Consider the following 16,411-nt stretch of genomic DNA (forward strand, 5'->3'; position numbering starts at 1 on the left):
TGCTTTATCTGTTGAACTTTGATACTGAGGCTACTGTAGAGTAAGCAGGGCGAGGCGTTTAAATCTGCCTTATTTGCAGTAAGATTAGGTCGCAGGTATACAGATAAGAGAGGATTTTAATGTTTTTTGGACATACACCCCCCGGGTGGTTGTTGTTGTTGTTGTGTGTGTATGTAAACTAAAGCCATCTTCTACAAACTTGTTTTGTGTTTCAACACAACCCAATGTTGTTAGCATGACTAACCCCCTCCAGGCTATATTAGATATGCCTGAGAGCGGAGTTAAACAGTAATGTAGGGTCTCAATCAACACCCACTACCTCGCAGACTCACTTGGGACACGAGCCAAACGTAATATATATATATATATATATATATATATATATATATATATATATATATATATATATATATATATATATAATTATTATTATTTATTTTTACGTTTAGTATTAGAATTACTAAAACAAAAGAAAAACATTAATTACTACTTTCGTTATTAGGGTAACTACATGATTGTTTACAGTTATGACGTGTAAATAAGAAAACTAACACCTTTCTTACATTTAAAACTCCCACTTATGCTTTACTGTCATTTTTGCTGTACTAACGCCAATCTTCCATTCCCCGGACACAGTCCGAATTATGCCCCATCAAAAAGTTGATTGATTTCCGCGTGACCGTAAAACAGAAGGGCTAAATGGACTGTCGCAGAGTTTAATTAGGCAATGCAGCATAAACACATGGGCCCCTGCTTCATCCCCAGACTACACTTGTGATTTACTTGTTGCTGTTGCTCTTGCTAGTCAGCACGTTGTACAGGTTGTGTTCATCATTGCACCCTGCTTGGGCGTTTCACCTTCGCAGTTAGGAGAGATTCAACCAGTGACTAAAAGTACGATTATTATTATTATTATTATTAGACACCTTTGATAAGCTTTTTATCACACCAAAAAGTGACCGTTGGCAAGATGAGGGTATCTTTATGCAAGTTTGATGTAGTTTTACCCATCTAAATCCTTCTGTTTCCCATGCATTTCCCATGGTGAGACAGTACTGTGTTTCTCCTGTCCATTCTATACCACGCTCATACTGTGCTTTACCACCCTTTTACCATGGCATACCTGTGGTTAACTTACTGCAGTATACTGTAGCTGGGTGTCTGATCTTCTGCTTCAGTCGTACAAGCATTTTGAATTCCTTGACCTGTAACTATTTCTGACAAAGTTGTGAGCTCAGTCCTAAACAACACTACAATGCCATCAATACACATATGACATGTTTTTTGTCTAATTAAATGATGGCATAGATAAGCCGCTACAGTGGTGTGCCATATCGGAAACCACCTGGAGTCAAAACTGCTCACTTCTGATCACTGCTCAAGGGACTGTGTAATATAAGGTCTTTTGAGGCAGGTGGTCTTTACATACAGGTTTCCTGTGGTTCAAACTGGTGTTTAGAAGGTTCATAGAAAATAATGGTGTGATAATGCCTTGTTTTTCAATAGGTGAGAGTCTGGCGCTATCTAAAAGGCAAAACAACGGTGACCAATGAAATTCTCCTGGACGGCGGGAATAAAGTCATGATTGGAGGATTCGGGGACCCTGGGATCTGTGACAATCAGGTGTCTACCGGCGACACACGGATTTTCTTTGTCAACCAGGCTCCTGAATATATGTGGCCTGCTCACAAGAATGAGCTGATGCTGAGCTCCAGCCTGATGAGGATTACTCTGAGGAACCTGGAGCAGGTGGAGCACTGCGTGGAAGGTATGTGGGCCCTTCGGTACAACCCTGAAAGAATAAATAACAATGAATATTAGAAACCCATTAAGGAAAAGATATGAAAAAAGTATGTGTCATCAGCCTGGGTGTGTTTTTTTTTCTCACTGTTGTCTACTGTTTGGTAGTGCCCTTGAATGGAGCAGCTTCCTGATATAAAACTAAATTAAAACTAAAGTTTTAAATGCGTGCTGTAATATATCTGTGACGGGAGATGACTCAATAAAGGTTTTGAATCTCCGATGGTAGTGGGATATGTTGTGTGGGGAAGCAGGGTAGATAGTACACGGTCGCTATGGAAACCTCCATTAGTAAAATCTCCAGGGCTTGATTTTTCTCAAGCCTATACCACTGTTACATTTGTACTTGTATTGCCCCTGCTAAGACTTTGATTGCAGTAGCATATTGTGTATCCTTTTTTATTTTTTTTAAACCTGTGTCATGCTATCCTCTCCTGTAGCTCTCAACCTCTTTCAATGATTAATATTTCACACATGAAGCAGTAGACAGAGAGCCAGTGGTGTGTGTTCAGGGTGTTGTGTATAAGTGAGTATTGTGTAATCTGAGGTAACTACCTTTAACAGGAACTGTTGCCCCAGGTTATCTTTTACGCTGCGTTCCAAAGCAATGGAAGCTGTGGTTTGTGTTGCAGCTTTTTCTCCTGCGTGACCCTGAGAGTTCACTTCCAGGTGGGTTTCGTTCTGGGAATAGGATGGCATCAGGAAACCAATTTATGGATTAGAAAGAGGGCAAAAAGCTCCATGATCTCACGCGTCGTCTTAGTTTTGATGGCTGCTTCGGGCTCTGGTAATAATACGTAATCTTGGTGGCACAGATTTATAAAACCATTTTTCGTTACACAGGGGAACTGAAAAAGTGGAGGGTGGAGGGCAGGGGAAATGTACCACATTTTTTAAAGCAATTCCTGGTAAGCTGATCTCATACCAGCATGATGTTGTGAACGGCTGTAAGTGGAATCTGGCACATCTTTGAAAATTGCGCTGCGGGCTGTCTAGGCACGGAACTCTTGAGTGGTAACACAGCAGTGCAAGTCCTCTCACTATGGCAAAGAGCACCAGCATGCGGTGTTCAGGAGCTGGTCGAAAATGTTACTTAAATGTATTTATTAAAACCAAGCCTGTTTAAAGGAACCTTAATGTGATTAGTGCACTGCAGTGTTGCTGCATAATGTGTTAATGCAATGTGTTTAGCTGGATGATGTTTTACTGGTGATTTAGTTTATTATTAAATCTAGAATTATTACCAAAGAGAGCGAGGCTAGGGGACATTTAATTTAATTTACACTATTAATATTTCCCAATACATCATTTGTCTATCTATCTATCTATCTATCTATCTATCTATCTATCTATCTATCTATCTATCTATAGATAGATAGATATATATAGATATTTTTTCTGTTTTGAAATGAAATGCAATCTACTTGTACAGTAATTACTTAAAGGAACAGTTTAGGATTACACATGTTTTATTGTGAAATGGGTATTGGGGATAAAAAAAAACCCAGAATGCATGTTTTGGTTACAGGTCAGTGCAAGCTTAAATACTATACCACAGTACAGTAGGTTTTTGTTTAAAAGGCAAAACTTTCATCCAAGTCTAAAACATATATATATTTCTATTGGGCGCCACTATATCGTCTTCCAGTGTTTTGTAAACTAATCCTGAAGCATATTTTTTCACTCGCTAAAGCAAGCCTACAAGTGACTATCCAGATCAATAGGTACATCTGACACTGTTTTGTTCTGAAGTAACTATAGTGACATTACACATACTGTGCCAAGCACAGCCCTAGCCTAAAGTTGCAAAGCTTTAGTTGAACCGCCTCCTGAGCACTGTGGCATGAAGAAAGCAGTTGATAACTGGCTTGCCGGTGCTGTAACTGGGTAACTGTGTTGGGGAGTGTCGTAGAAACAGGATGGTACCTGCTATGGCAAGTGAGCTAATGCTTTCCTTACTGTACAGTACCTTGGCAGCTTGGGAAATTTGGAATTTGAGGTGTGGGCCTACGATAATATTTCGAAAGAAAAGAGCCTGATAATGTCGTACCGTTGATGAGTTTTAGAATGACAGAAATTCCTTGCACAGATGCAGACAGGAATGCATGTTGTGTTTTGCTTGCCGCTTTTAATGCTTAGCGGGCTCAATCAAGGTAGGAAAAAAAAAAAAAAGAAAATGGCTTGAGGGTATGCATTCTTAAAGTATCAAAGCCTCGCTTTGTCTGATTGTTATACCTTCAAGACAATGAAATCTTAACATCCTGTAAAAATATATTTACAAGGTATATGTGTACATTTGAATAAATGCATTTTGCTGACACAGCATACATCAACAACCGCCCCCCCCCCCCCACCCCCGCAGTACCATGCTGTCAAACTAAAGATCTTGCTAGGCAGGAGATGCAAAGTTTTAAGCAGCCCAAATTCAAGTCTTTTATATTTGTTAACCCTGACCAAATTCAGCCTCGGAGGGCTGTGTGTAATAATCGTGTATGTTGAAGCAGGTTTGCAGCATGCATTGCATCTTAAAACATTTGTTGTAAAAGTGTCACTATTACAACACACTCCTTCCTTTTAAAATATTCCTGTACTACCTTTGATCTAATTTCTTAAATATAAAGGCAGTTATTATTTTTAATCACACATCCCACCCCGTTTTGCCTACAGTAACCGCTGTCATAGAAACCATTATTTCTGTGGTGGACAAGCAGCAGAATGTATTGATTCACTCTGTCTCAGTGGAAACGCTGTCTCACGCTGTCTTGCTTGGAAACGTGTGCTGTATTATTTTGCTGTACATTTCATAAGTGTCAGTAAACATGGAACAGTCTTGACATCTAGTGCCTTCCCTTGCGCACAGTCAGAGCTGCAGTGTCCCGTGGTTTTCTTCACCACCTTACTCCAGTGTTCCTATGCAGACTCTGTTAGCTTCCCCGCAAGGTGCCTCCATCCTGCCTCTCGCTTTGCAGTTGACTCGGTTCCCCAGGAACCCACTCCCTGAGTGGTGTTTGTGTAGATGCAGGGCTTGGTGGAAAGGGTCTAATTAGATTGACAAAGGCTCTCTCAGCTGGGTGGCCCTCCAATGGCATGCAGCAGCTGAGCTGAGACTGCCTGTGAATATTTGGTAACATTGTGATTTTATTTGTGGGTGATTTTTTTGGACATTTTTGTTGAGGGACTGGAAGTCACTTTGCTGCTCAAGGATAGGTTACGAAGCTGTCCCTCAGTACTGTGTTCTAGAAGGTGGATTGTGGTTTTACATGGTTGCTGGTCACTGTCTGTGGAAGGTGTGAGAGGAGGACTGAAACCAATGGAGTTTCACAACATATTTACATGCATGCTGTGATAAGGAAGTGGAGATGTGTAGTGCTCCTTTTAACACCCTACTCTATGCCACATTCCTTGTAAAAAAATAAAAATAAATATATATATTGTGTATCTTTTCACTTTGACTCTCCATTGCTATAACATTAACAGTTCTTTATGGACATTTTTGACTTCACATTGGTTTCAAAGACCCCCCATTAACACCAAAAAAAAAAATTATTTGCAGAAAGATGGTACTCTTGGACTGGCTAATGTTACCTTAGGTAAGGCAGGCCAAATGTATTATCTTTTTGCAAAGAAGGCTTTTTTTAATGTAGCGTCTTTTAATATTGTTTCCCACCAATCGGTGCTGGTGGAGGAAGGAAATGTGACAAGGCGTGTGTTGTTGTGCCTTTTCCTTGGTGTAGTTAATTAGGGTTGCATTGTCTGACAGAGTACAGAAGAAGAGAGAAACACAATCAGTGGCAGAGATGTTGAACTGTGGAGGAGATGCCCTCGCTGAAATCTCAGTACAGTCATCCTGCAACCTTTTTATCATTTGTTTTCATTAAATGGTATACATATCGACCCTTATTATTACAGTCTTTGGAATTGCACTTGTGAGAGCTGTGCTACTGACAGATGCCAACCTAATGGTGTCTGAAAATGTGTGGGGTGTAATTAAATACTTCTTAGTGGAAGGCTTTCTTAGGTTTAGATTTTATAAACCCCTCGTTACCTGTTCATTGTCACGGAATGGTCTCAGGGTTGGCGAAATTTAATGCAGGCATCTATTAACCTGCTAAAAATATGGAAGGATTTTGAGGAATCCTAATGGGGGAAAAATTGGTTTGTTTGGGTGTTTGTAGAAGTAGGAGGCTCTAAATATCTCCACTGTGTTTTCCTTGCTGAACACGCTAAAGTTATTTGCCTCTTGTTCTGTTGTTTGGTAGATTTAAGAACATGGCGATAAGGACTCTCCTTTTGATAGTTTTAAAGGCTTTTGATACTTTTAAATTCCTAAAGTAATAGGCTCTAGAATAATAATAATAAGAGATTACACATTTACAGTTTCCAATTCCAAGTAATCCACCTTTGTGTTATTTAATATAATATTGGTAAAAAGGTTCTCCTATATTAACGCCACTTTTGTACTCTTGCATAAGCCTCACCGAAGCTCCTAATTAAATGTACATCTAAAAATTTCCGCTAATTTAATATTGTAATGAGAATGAAAGGTGAGAAAATAATTCCACATTGGTTATTCCAATAACATTTTAGATTAACACTTCAGGCAAGTAAAATATAGTGGCCGGGTAGAACATAGTGATGCAAAATTAGGCTTTGCAAATGGCTTAATTTAAAAACATCCTATTGCATTTGGAATAAAACCTTTCACGCTTCTGTGGGTGCAATGTTAATATGCAACCTGACTCCCTAGGCGCAATAACTTATAGCTCGAATTGTTGTGATATACTGTACATGCTCAAATGCAGTCATGGTTTTAAAGACCGCATTGAAGCTCTTGGCATACTGAGGAAGCGTCTAAAAAAGCAAGCCCGGCTGTGTGACAGCACTGAGTATACTTTTCTAGCAGGAGCATCCTTGGATAAACAGGTACACTTATACAGATAGTCTGACATCAAAGCTTGTGAAAGAAGATCTGCTTCAGTGCTGCTTCTTGCTTGAATATCTTGAGTTTGTTTGCCTGAATAGAGAACTCCTCCACTTTATTTCCTCTTTCATGTCAGAGAGTAAAGCTACTTAAATTTGTGTGCAGTGTCTACCTTCCCAAAGCCTCAAAACAACAATATTTAAGACCAAAGCTATATATAAAATAGGGGTTCATAATGAGTCTGATTTTAGGCACTTTATGGCTGTCCCAGACTCAGCATTCTGACAGTGGGTAAGATTATATTGGAGAAAAGTGTCCCCTCCACCCCCAAACATATCTTTTAATAGGAAGGTCTTTCTCAGGGCTCGTACAGTCTCAATGCCTGATAATTGCTTGTACAAATCTGCTGAGATGGAGGTGCTGAAAAGTAATGGCCTGACAGCAGTGATATGCAGAGAAATAGCTGAGATGCCAGTGAGGCTTTGGCATTCAGCAACAAAGAGCAAGTCTTACTTAGCGAGAGAGCTGGATCCCAGCTTAATTAGGTGAGGTTCTTTAAAGATTAAAACCAGATCCTTTTAATTAGAAACGGGACTTGCTGTACTATATTGGTCTTAAATTGAAAATGTTACCACTACACGTACCTTAATGATTGGTCTTTGAAGCTTAGTTCTCACAATCCTGCTACTGCTGAAGGGTAGTGCTCAATGACATCTAAAAGCAGCAAGACTCTGGGTTCAAACACTGCACGGTTTTACAGTGCAGTGACAGAAAACTCTTCTGCCATTTTGTAATTTAGTGATACTACTAGCTTGGGAAGTTCTGGATATCAACTTTGACAGGGTTAATGGGGGTGATCAACCAGGGACTTGAGGCTAGTAAAGGAGGAAATGCATTATTGTATGAAAATGATGCTCTGTGGGAATTGTTTGCAGCCCGGTCTTGGGTCGCTGGTTCGGTGTGGGGTATTTCCTGTTGGTCTGTTTGCTCTGAATATTTCACTTGCTTTGTGCATATCTTCAATAGCGTTACAAAGTCTAGACATGTGTTCATTTTAACAGACATTTCCTCTGAATAAAAATGTGTGTGAATCCCACTTTGCTGCTTCCGACAGTCAATTCCCTTTCTCAGTAGTTCAGTGACCTTTTATAGTGGTAATATTCAGTGACCTTTATAGTGGTAATATTTCCTGTGGAGCCTCATCCTCCTTTTGTAAACATCCTTTTAAATAACCAATTCAATTATTTAAATTTAAAAAAAAAAAACCATAACTTTAAGGTTACTGTTGTACTGAGACTAGAAAATTGGAACCTCCTGCCCAAATGAACCAGAGGCGTTGGGTTAGTTTGGTGGAAACACTTGTACAGAATTAAGTTTACAACTAAGGTTCAGGAGGATGGACACACACATTTATCACTGCCTCTAACTGAATCCAAATTGAATAATTACCACTAGCATAAATAACCTGTTTACTCACCCTTCCTTTCGCATTTGTTCTTTCGCAACCCACCACCCGCCCCCATCTCCTACTTTAAATTTCTAAGTATAGTTCTATGGGGGGGTCTCCTGCCAGGCCAGGTAGGGGATCTTCGACCCAAGTAGGTGTTATGACAGATTGTTTGTTCCATGTTCATTTGCTTCGCATACCTCATCAATAAAGTTGTTTTCTAATCATTGTGTCGGTGGGTTTGTCCTGAACTACTGAAATTGTGTTTAGGATGCTCCTGTTAAAGTCAGTTTGACAAGACCAAGTTGTGTGCTGTTCTTGAAGTATGCATAGTAAAAGCGATTAAGAAATGAACAAACATTATTATTTTGGGCTTTATGCCGGGAATAATTTTTAGCTATTTTCTTAAACATCTTTTTATTTAGAACAAATTCTTTAAACGGCTGCATGTAAACGGGTGGACTGTTGGCTTTCGAAAGAATATTCTGTATGCGCTTTGATTTGTGTGTTACACAGTAATTGACTCTCTGCTTTGAGAAGTGCAGAGTAATGTAATTCAGAAGCACTTTGGCTATATGACAGAATTGCTATTGCAGTCAAGAGCATTGCATGCTTATAACATTGCATGTCTTACCTATAATATGCTGACTTCGGTTAGGAATGCCTTAGGGTTGTCTAAAATCTAGAAAATGTACAATAAAGAGTCAAGCTAAGCAGAAATAGTACTGAAAGAGTTCTTAAACAATTGAAGGTTATATTGCATTTGTAGTCAAAGTTGCAGGGTTTTGTAAAGATCCACTGGTTTAAGAAATCTGAGCTGTAATTGAGTTGCAAGGTTATGAATTCTATTCCTAGTGCAGTGTAATAGTAGATGACTAAGCATAATGGGCCCAGACATGTCTTAATTTTATTCTTTAATGCGATTCCTGACTTATCAGAGTAGGAGAACTCCATACCTTAAGGCTTTCTGTATAATGTGCTCTTTTTAAAAAGCCTTTGTAGTGCTTTCATGTGCAGACCATGATTTACTACATGCATTTAGATCACAGTACTTGGGATGATCTAAAGCAATGCAGCCTGCATTAAATGAAATAGCAGATACATATATAAAGGAACGTGCAGCATTTGGAGTGGGTAAGTTCAGGCGACCTGCTGGTTTAGAAGTCTGCTTCTGGAAATGGTGGAAAATGGTGATTTGAGTTTCCACCAAAAGTGAAAGCATAAATTCTTATTTTTAACTAAGCTGAAGTGAAATGATCGTAGGGCTTTCCTTTAAAAAGTGCGAAATAACCAATTATGTGTAACAGAAGTTTTTGAATTGAATGAATGTTTTTAACGGCAAATCATATAGACAACGGTTTGGGCAACAGTCTTCTTTGGTGTGGAATTACTGAGTCTGTAAGACTGACCCTCTTGAGTGGATCAGGCATTGAATTAGCTTCTCACTAAAATGTATCCCTGCAAGACCATTCCGTAGGCTAGTGGCTTACATTTGCATTGAAAATGAAGAAGTACACACTGCACTGTACGATGCTTGCATTGATTAATGCCTTCATTTAATTAGAAAGGCCAGAGCCATTTGCTTCAAGTTGCCTATCTGTTTCTTCTGCCAGCAAATTCTCTTGCCCAGTCAATTCTTATTACAAGCCATATCTTTTAAACAGAGCACAGTGGCAAATGAAGATATCATTTATATATTGTAACCACTTCTGAAATATAAATCCTCAGTACTTATTCAATTAATGGGAACTCCCAAAGGACTCTAACATAACAGTAGGGATATTTTCAAATACAAAGTGCGCACTTTATTTCTGGAATTGGAAACAAAAAAAATAAGTTTTCAATAATCTTTATTCATGTTGTAGGGGGTTGAAAAGATCTAAATTAAAAGCTTGAGAAGTAGTTTTCAGAGTGAATTTAAATCTAAGAAAACCTGACATTTCACAGACCCTGATTAGCACGAATCTTGGACTACCTAATGTTGCCTTTAAGTGCAAATCTGGATCTGAGAAGCCTGTTTTTACGTTTGCATAGTTCTACTGTATATAATAGCAAATAATGTTTCAGTTACTTTCTCTGATAGTCTGACAGAAAGCCCCAGTAAAGAAATCGTCAGAAGTGCACACCCTTAAAGGAAACCCTTCAAGAGCCCTATTGCTTCCTGTTCTGCTTGACCTTTCTGTAGGGTTAAACCAAAGAGCATCCCCCAGAGGAGCCACACCTGTGAGTTCCCACACCCTGCCAGACCTTCCAGACACGTCAAGCCCATCATTAAAGTAGAAGCTGTGGTTAGAACCCTCTTGCAAATCAAGGTGCAGTTGCTCCCAGGCAATGGCAGCGCTGACTGGGTTTGGTATTAAGCCTTTAGGGAAAAAAAAAACATTTATTTAAGCTCTTAATGCAAATCCTCAAAGAACTGGGTAAATGTTGGTCCATTTGAAATAGGATGTGTATTGCTGCTGCATTAACATTTCTTTTCAGTTGCATTGGTATAGTAAAGATTGAGCCTTGGACCACTGTCATCTCTCTGAACCATATTTTAAATGGAACTAAATGAACATCTATGCATTTCCATTACACGAGAGTAGATGTAATGGACATCAAGTATACAAATACAATTATTTAATTGGATAAGAAACGCTAACTTTTAACATCAGAAGGGGGTAGCTATGCATCAGCAGGTTCAAGGTGGGATGTTATCTTCATCTTCAGGGCACATATTTAGTGGCAGATCTGATGCAAATGTTTTAGATTGAACACACACACAAAGGGTCCCTGTGCAGCCTATAACTAATTATTACTAAAATGTTTTAGAGACCCATTTTACACAAAAAATAACACAACATATATGTAAGCTAACAGTATGCATCCCGGTATGATCACTCTACTTAACTGTAAGTTATCTGCATGGAGACTCGGAGAGCATGCTTTTAGTCTCTTTGGTGTTAGGATGGACTGTTTATTTAAATTAAAGGAAAGCTGTGATTTTTGACAAAATACAGCAGCAAAGTAGAAGAGATTAGTTCAGCCAATTTGCCTGAAGAGCAAACTACTCTTTCATCTTTGTACGATCTCGACCTTTTAAACTGAGGTCGGAATCATAAGCTAAAATATAATAAAGAAGACATCGGTACAGTAATTCGGAAGAAAAAGAGAAGCAATACAGCAATTTATATATAAAGAAATAGATATTTTTTGTTGAAAAATACAAATGAACAGGAGTCAAGTATTTAATCCTTTTGAAGCAAAATGACGAGAGTGCCACCATGAATGTCCCTACAGAAACTCTTTCGGTAAGCTACCAAAACTGAACGTTTGGCTGAAAGAATTGTACTGTCGTAGAGACTCTACGTTCACGATATATATATATATATATATATATATATATATATATATATATATATATATATAAAAATAAATAATTATATATATTTGTAAAAAAGCTTCACTCACTCCTGTTCGTTCTCCCCTTTAATAATGTGTATAATGTGTTTTCTTCTAACATTCCTATTATATTCATGTGTTATTTCTTGTCATTTTATTACCAAGACAATTTCAGTAGTCATGCCTGAGAATATAAACATGCTATCAAAAGAGAAAATGAAGGCTACAATGTTCCTTTATATAGATGCTATTTGGACTAAATAACTGGTGCGCTTAAAAACCGAGAAAATCAAATTGAAATAATATTAACCCCATTCCTCCATATCAGATATTGTAATCAGGTCAGTGAATTCAAACACACTGAATGATCTTTCTCCAAAGCTCTACCTTTGCATGTGGAAACTCAATTAAGATTTCTTTAGATGGAGTGTTAGAATCTGTACCTAGACTGATAAGGTGGAAATGAAATCCTAATTTAAATGCTGTAGAAGCTGGCAATATAAACATTTAACCTCTTTTTTTTTCCTCCATAGCAACAGTAATAAAAGCGATCCCTGATTCAGAACATAGTGCAGTTTCTCATTCAACTGCCCTTTGCCCCATCGCTATGAATAATACAGGCAAACACAGCAAGTAAATAAGTACTTTACCTTCAAATTGGTTTACAGTTCTGTGTTTGATAAATCTGTATATCAAAAATTAGCATTACAAAAAACAATGTACTGTTAAAAAACACACACTCCCCCCACACCTAGACCAGGAGGAGAGAGGTATTTGGCACAGACTGACGCCGATAATTAAAAGTGAATTGGTGGTTTTCAGCAGCCTTTGAATAGATTCCATTTTCTTGAGAGAAGGAATTTGTGAAATGCAGCATTGCTACGGGAGCATGTTGAAACGGAGGTAACTTTTGATTTTTTTCCTTTCGTACGAAGCTGGAATAGTTTTGTTTTAACAGTGATGGATGTTTGTTAACTTTGTCACTGTTCAGAGCAATTTCCCTCATTATTCTTTCACTCTGATTACACCAATTACGCTTGATTTTTACACTGCATAATGGAATTACTTAGTAGTGTTACTGTAGCTGTTGACACAAGAGGCAAATAGACAACATTGTTTTCATATACTGGAGATTTGCGCAGATGCAGGATTTTCAACCTGGACTTAATTCAGGATGACCATTGAGGATCTTATCAAGTAGTATGCTTTAGTGTACTACAGTACAACTTCCTTCTTGATACAGATTTATGCAGAATAGGACGGATATGCAGGAAAAGGCTGGTGACGACTCCCAACTGTTTTCACAGTGAAACCTTTAAAAATGGCAATAGGGGTCCGCCCTCTGTAAGCCAAAAAAAAGCGCACAACATTGACGTTTGGGCACTTCACAAATACATGAAACAGCAGCTCCCTAAACATGTTTATCTCATGGAAAATGGCATTTTTTCCTGTCTCGTTACATCAATTGGAAGTTTCCATTTGAAACAAAGTCCCTCTAGGGGAATAAGCTGCTTTAGTCCTGAGGGGTCTGGTGGAGGGTGTGTCACCATAATGCCGGTCAACTTTCCAAAACTCTTGCTTTTTTAAAAAAAAAAAAAAAAAAAAAAACTAAAAAAAAACTCAATTTCAATTAGCAGACACTGCTATGGAAAGGTTTAAGTGCAGGTACTGTTTGATACATTACAGGGGGCTAAAGTCTGTCATTACATTGTCATTTAAAGCACTTGGTACCCTCAGGGGACTACTTTTTAGTTCTCAAGGTTTGAACAATAGGCTGATTGAATGGGTGAGGGTCCTAATGGGTAATGAAATTAAATGGCTACATTGGCTGTCATGGCATGTAGTCCTGCTTCTCTTATAACATGTAAAGGGAGAGCGGTGTGTTCAAAGCACAACTTCTCCAGGTGGACTGTAGCTCCGTAATGATCTGCAGTAATTGCTCAGGGGAAGCACCACAATAGAAACGTATTGGCTATTTTCTTTTTACTTACTTTTAAAGCAAATTCAATTCAGACTGGTGTGTCTGCTGTATGTGTGCAGTGGGTAAGAGCTTCCTTTTCATTTAAACTGGTTAGAATGATTAGGCTTCACTGCAGATCTATCTATTGGCTGGTGTTGCTCTAGGCAATAATGTACTCTTTTCTACATCTATGAAGGAACAATATAGCTTCTCTAATTGCAACCAAGTCGTTTCCTATCTCCATGTAAGTGTTATCTTTGGCATTAAGAAGTCCTGTCTGGTTAGGACTAATCAAAATGACAAGACTGGAAAACACATTGCAGTTGCAGTGCAGTAGCTGTTTTTGTCAAGACGTATGTTGCAGTGCAGTAGCTGTTTTTGTCAAGACGTCTAATGGACTGATATGTCCTTCTCTCCTCGGAAACACATCTGCAGTCTTGTGTGTTTTCTGCGACTCGGCGTTGAGGGTATTAAGGGTCAAGATCGTCTTGATGAATTCGTATGAGAAGCTTTCCAGACTCTAATAGGGTTCTGTAGTTCTTGTTAAATGTACTGAAATTGAATCTTGCTGTGTGTCAAGCCTTCTAGGTGAGAGATCATTTGAAATATTCAGTTCTGTTGCTATGGACCTGTCATCCTCATTTTGAATTGGAAATTGACTTTTTCAGGTGGTGATCGTGACAAATCAGATCACAGCGTCGCTGAGTGACTGATCCATATTCTGCAGACAAGCTAAACGAAGCATATATTGGGTTCTGAGAAATCTAATTCTAAGAATGGATTGTGGGCCTGATTAGAGACCTGGGGAAAAGTAGCATTCAGATGAGGATGTCAATATCTGTAATGTATGTTGACGTCGTTCCTTAAATGAAAATGAATCTAAGTTTGTGTCGGTAGCTCTTGTGCCCAGCCTTAACCTGGTATTAGACAAGGAAGCAGTTGGTTATTGGCCCCAAAACGCTTTCCTGTGTGCTGTTCTGTGTGGGAAGAAATTGGTTTCTTAATTCGCGGTCTCTTTTGAAAGTGGTGTTTGCAAAGCATTAAAAGCATCAAACCTCCTGTTTTTTTTATTAGGAATATACAATTAGTTAGACATTCCATGCTATGAGATACAAAGGCTGCTGAGTTAATTACAGTTTCTGGCTACTGGTAGAGTAAATTTAATTTCATAATGCTTTTTTTCCTGCTCTTTCAGGAACTGGCTAGAAAAGTCAGTGATCCTATTATGAGCCTTCCTGATTTTATTTTTTTGTTGTTATAATTAATACTACTTAATCAAATGGGGTGAATTCTTAAATTGTAGACTTGTTTTGAACCAAATTAACATTATGTTATGTCTTTTAGTTTATTAAATAACATCTGACGCTGAAAGTTTGGTGCTGTAAAATAAAAATAAAAAACTTTTAAGAACAGCTTTGAATAAATAAAAAGGGTAGCCGCTGGCCGTGCTTTAAAATGAATGAATGCTGTTGGTTTACGGCCAACTTCATTAATAGTTTACTTGCCTTTTTTTTTTTGTCCTGAAGGAAGAATGTGTGCATTGCTTTGCTCTACATGGAGTATGACAAAGTCCTGTGGTTATACAAATGACAAATGGGTATGACGTTTTAAATAATCTTAATCACAAGTGAATTGATGTGTGTGTGTGTGTGTGTGTGTGTGTGTGTGTGTGTGTGTGCGTTCAGGGGTTTGTAAGAGACCTCTACATTTTGCAGAAAATATCTCAAGTCCAGTACTCCCCTGAAAGACAGGCCTGTTTGTTCTTTCCCAGCTCGGCAGTGTAGGGTTAAGGATCAGCTGGAATGCAATCGGAATCCTGGTTAGATTTCTACGAGTGAAATCTCCAAATACTGAACCAAGTTCAAGAGGTTTTCAGAGCTATTTTTATTCTGTCATTCTTCCACGATCAATTACCACCAGGAAAATGATAATAGACCCTTACATTTTCAATGGTACACATCTACAGTACAATGGTGTTGGAGATTCATAGGTCATTTTAATATCCCACTGTGTTTATATATGGTATTATAAGTCCTGCCTTTGTTTTTTCTATGAGCATCTTCTAAGAATATCCACTTCTGAACAAAGAACTACTGTAAATAGAATTCTTAGCATACAATTCCTTACTGGGAACACAAATCACAAGGGGAAGAAACGAAAAAAACAGACCCAGTGAGAGTTAGATTGGATTTGTGTTGGGAGTATCTGTGGGGATACAGTCAGTGTTTATTGTTTTAATGAAGCCTCAGATGGGAGTTTTCAAAGTAAATTGTGCCCCTCACAGCTATAGTGGATATAATGGAGTTATATACCAGTAGGATCATCTCTGCTAATGTCACAGATTTTAAATTACAGGATGATTTGACCTGTTGTTGGATGTTGTCCTTTCAGGCTGCTTTTATAGATCTTAATAAATGTTGTGTTTGTATTGATTTTTTCCTTTTTATAGATCTTGATTTACTAAAGCGTATCCTCCCTCCTATTTGAGAAACGGTAGGACAGTGGCACTGTCTAATCAGCTAGAAGGAAGAGTGCGTGCAGATTTGTTTTGTGGTTTTAATCAACTCTGAGTGCTCTCGTCAGTTAGATAAAACAGACGTGTATAAACGGTTTACTTTGATTGCTGACCTTTTTACCTTTTAAGGCCTCTTTTTGCCCATTTTACTGTATGCGTGCAGGGTGCTGTTTGGAATGCCTGAACTCCTCATAAAAACGACACAATGAAGGAGTTGTTTGGAAGAAGGGGGCTTGCTAAGGCAAAAAAAAACAAAACAACAAAAAAAACTATCTGGGAAGTATCTGTCAGCAGTCATGTGGATAACAGCGCCCCTTGTAGTAAAGACTCACAATGTTGCTTCAATACTTCTGCTATACATTCTGTACCATCTGTTTCATTAAA

General features: G+C 38.4%; 1 protein-coding gene across 6 annotated transcripts in view; it reads left to right on the forward strand.

Annotated features, from left to right (window-relative positions):
- Positions 1-16,411, forward strand: part of LOC117425132 (agrin-like) — a 155,129-nt gene that overhangs the window by 918 nt on the left and 137,800 nt on the right. For all 6 annotated transcript variants that reach the window (XM_034904230.2, XM_058993238.1, XM_058993239.1 and 3 more), the window contains exon 2: positions 1,507-1,768. In XM_034904230.2, coding sequence (XP_034760121.2) covers positions 1,507-1,768 — 262 coding nt within the window. The remainder of the gene's footprint in view (positions 1-1,506; positions 1,769-16,411) is intronic.

The sequence above is a fragment of the Acipenser ruthenus genome, chromosome 20 (genome assembly GCF_902713425.1).
Source record: "Acipenser ruthenus chromosome 20, fAciRut3.2 maternal haplotype, whole genome shotgun sequence".
Lineage (NCBI taxonomy): Eukaryota > Metazoa > Chordata > Actinopteri > Acipenseriformes > Acipenseridae > Acipenser > Acipenser ruthenus.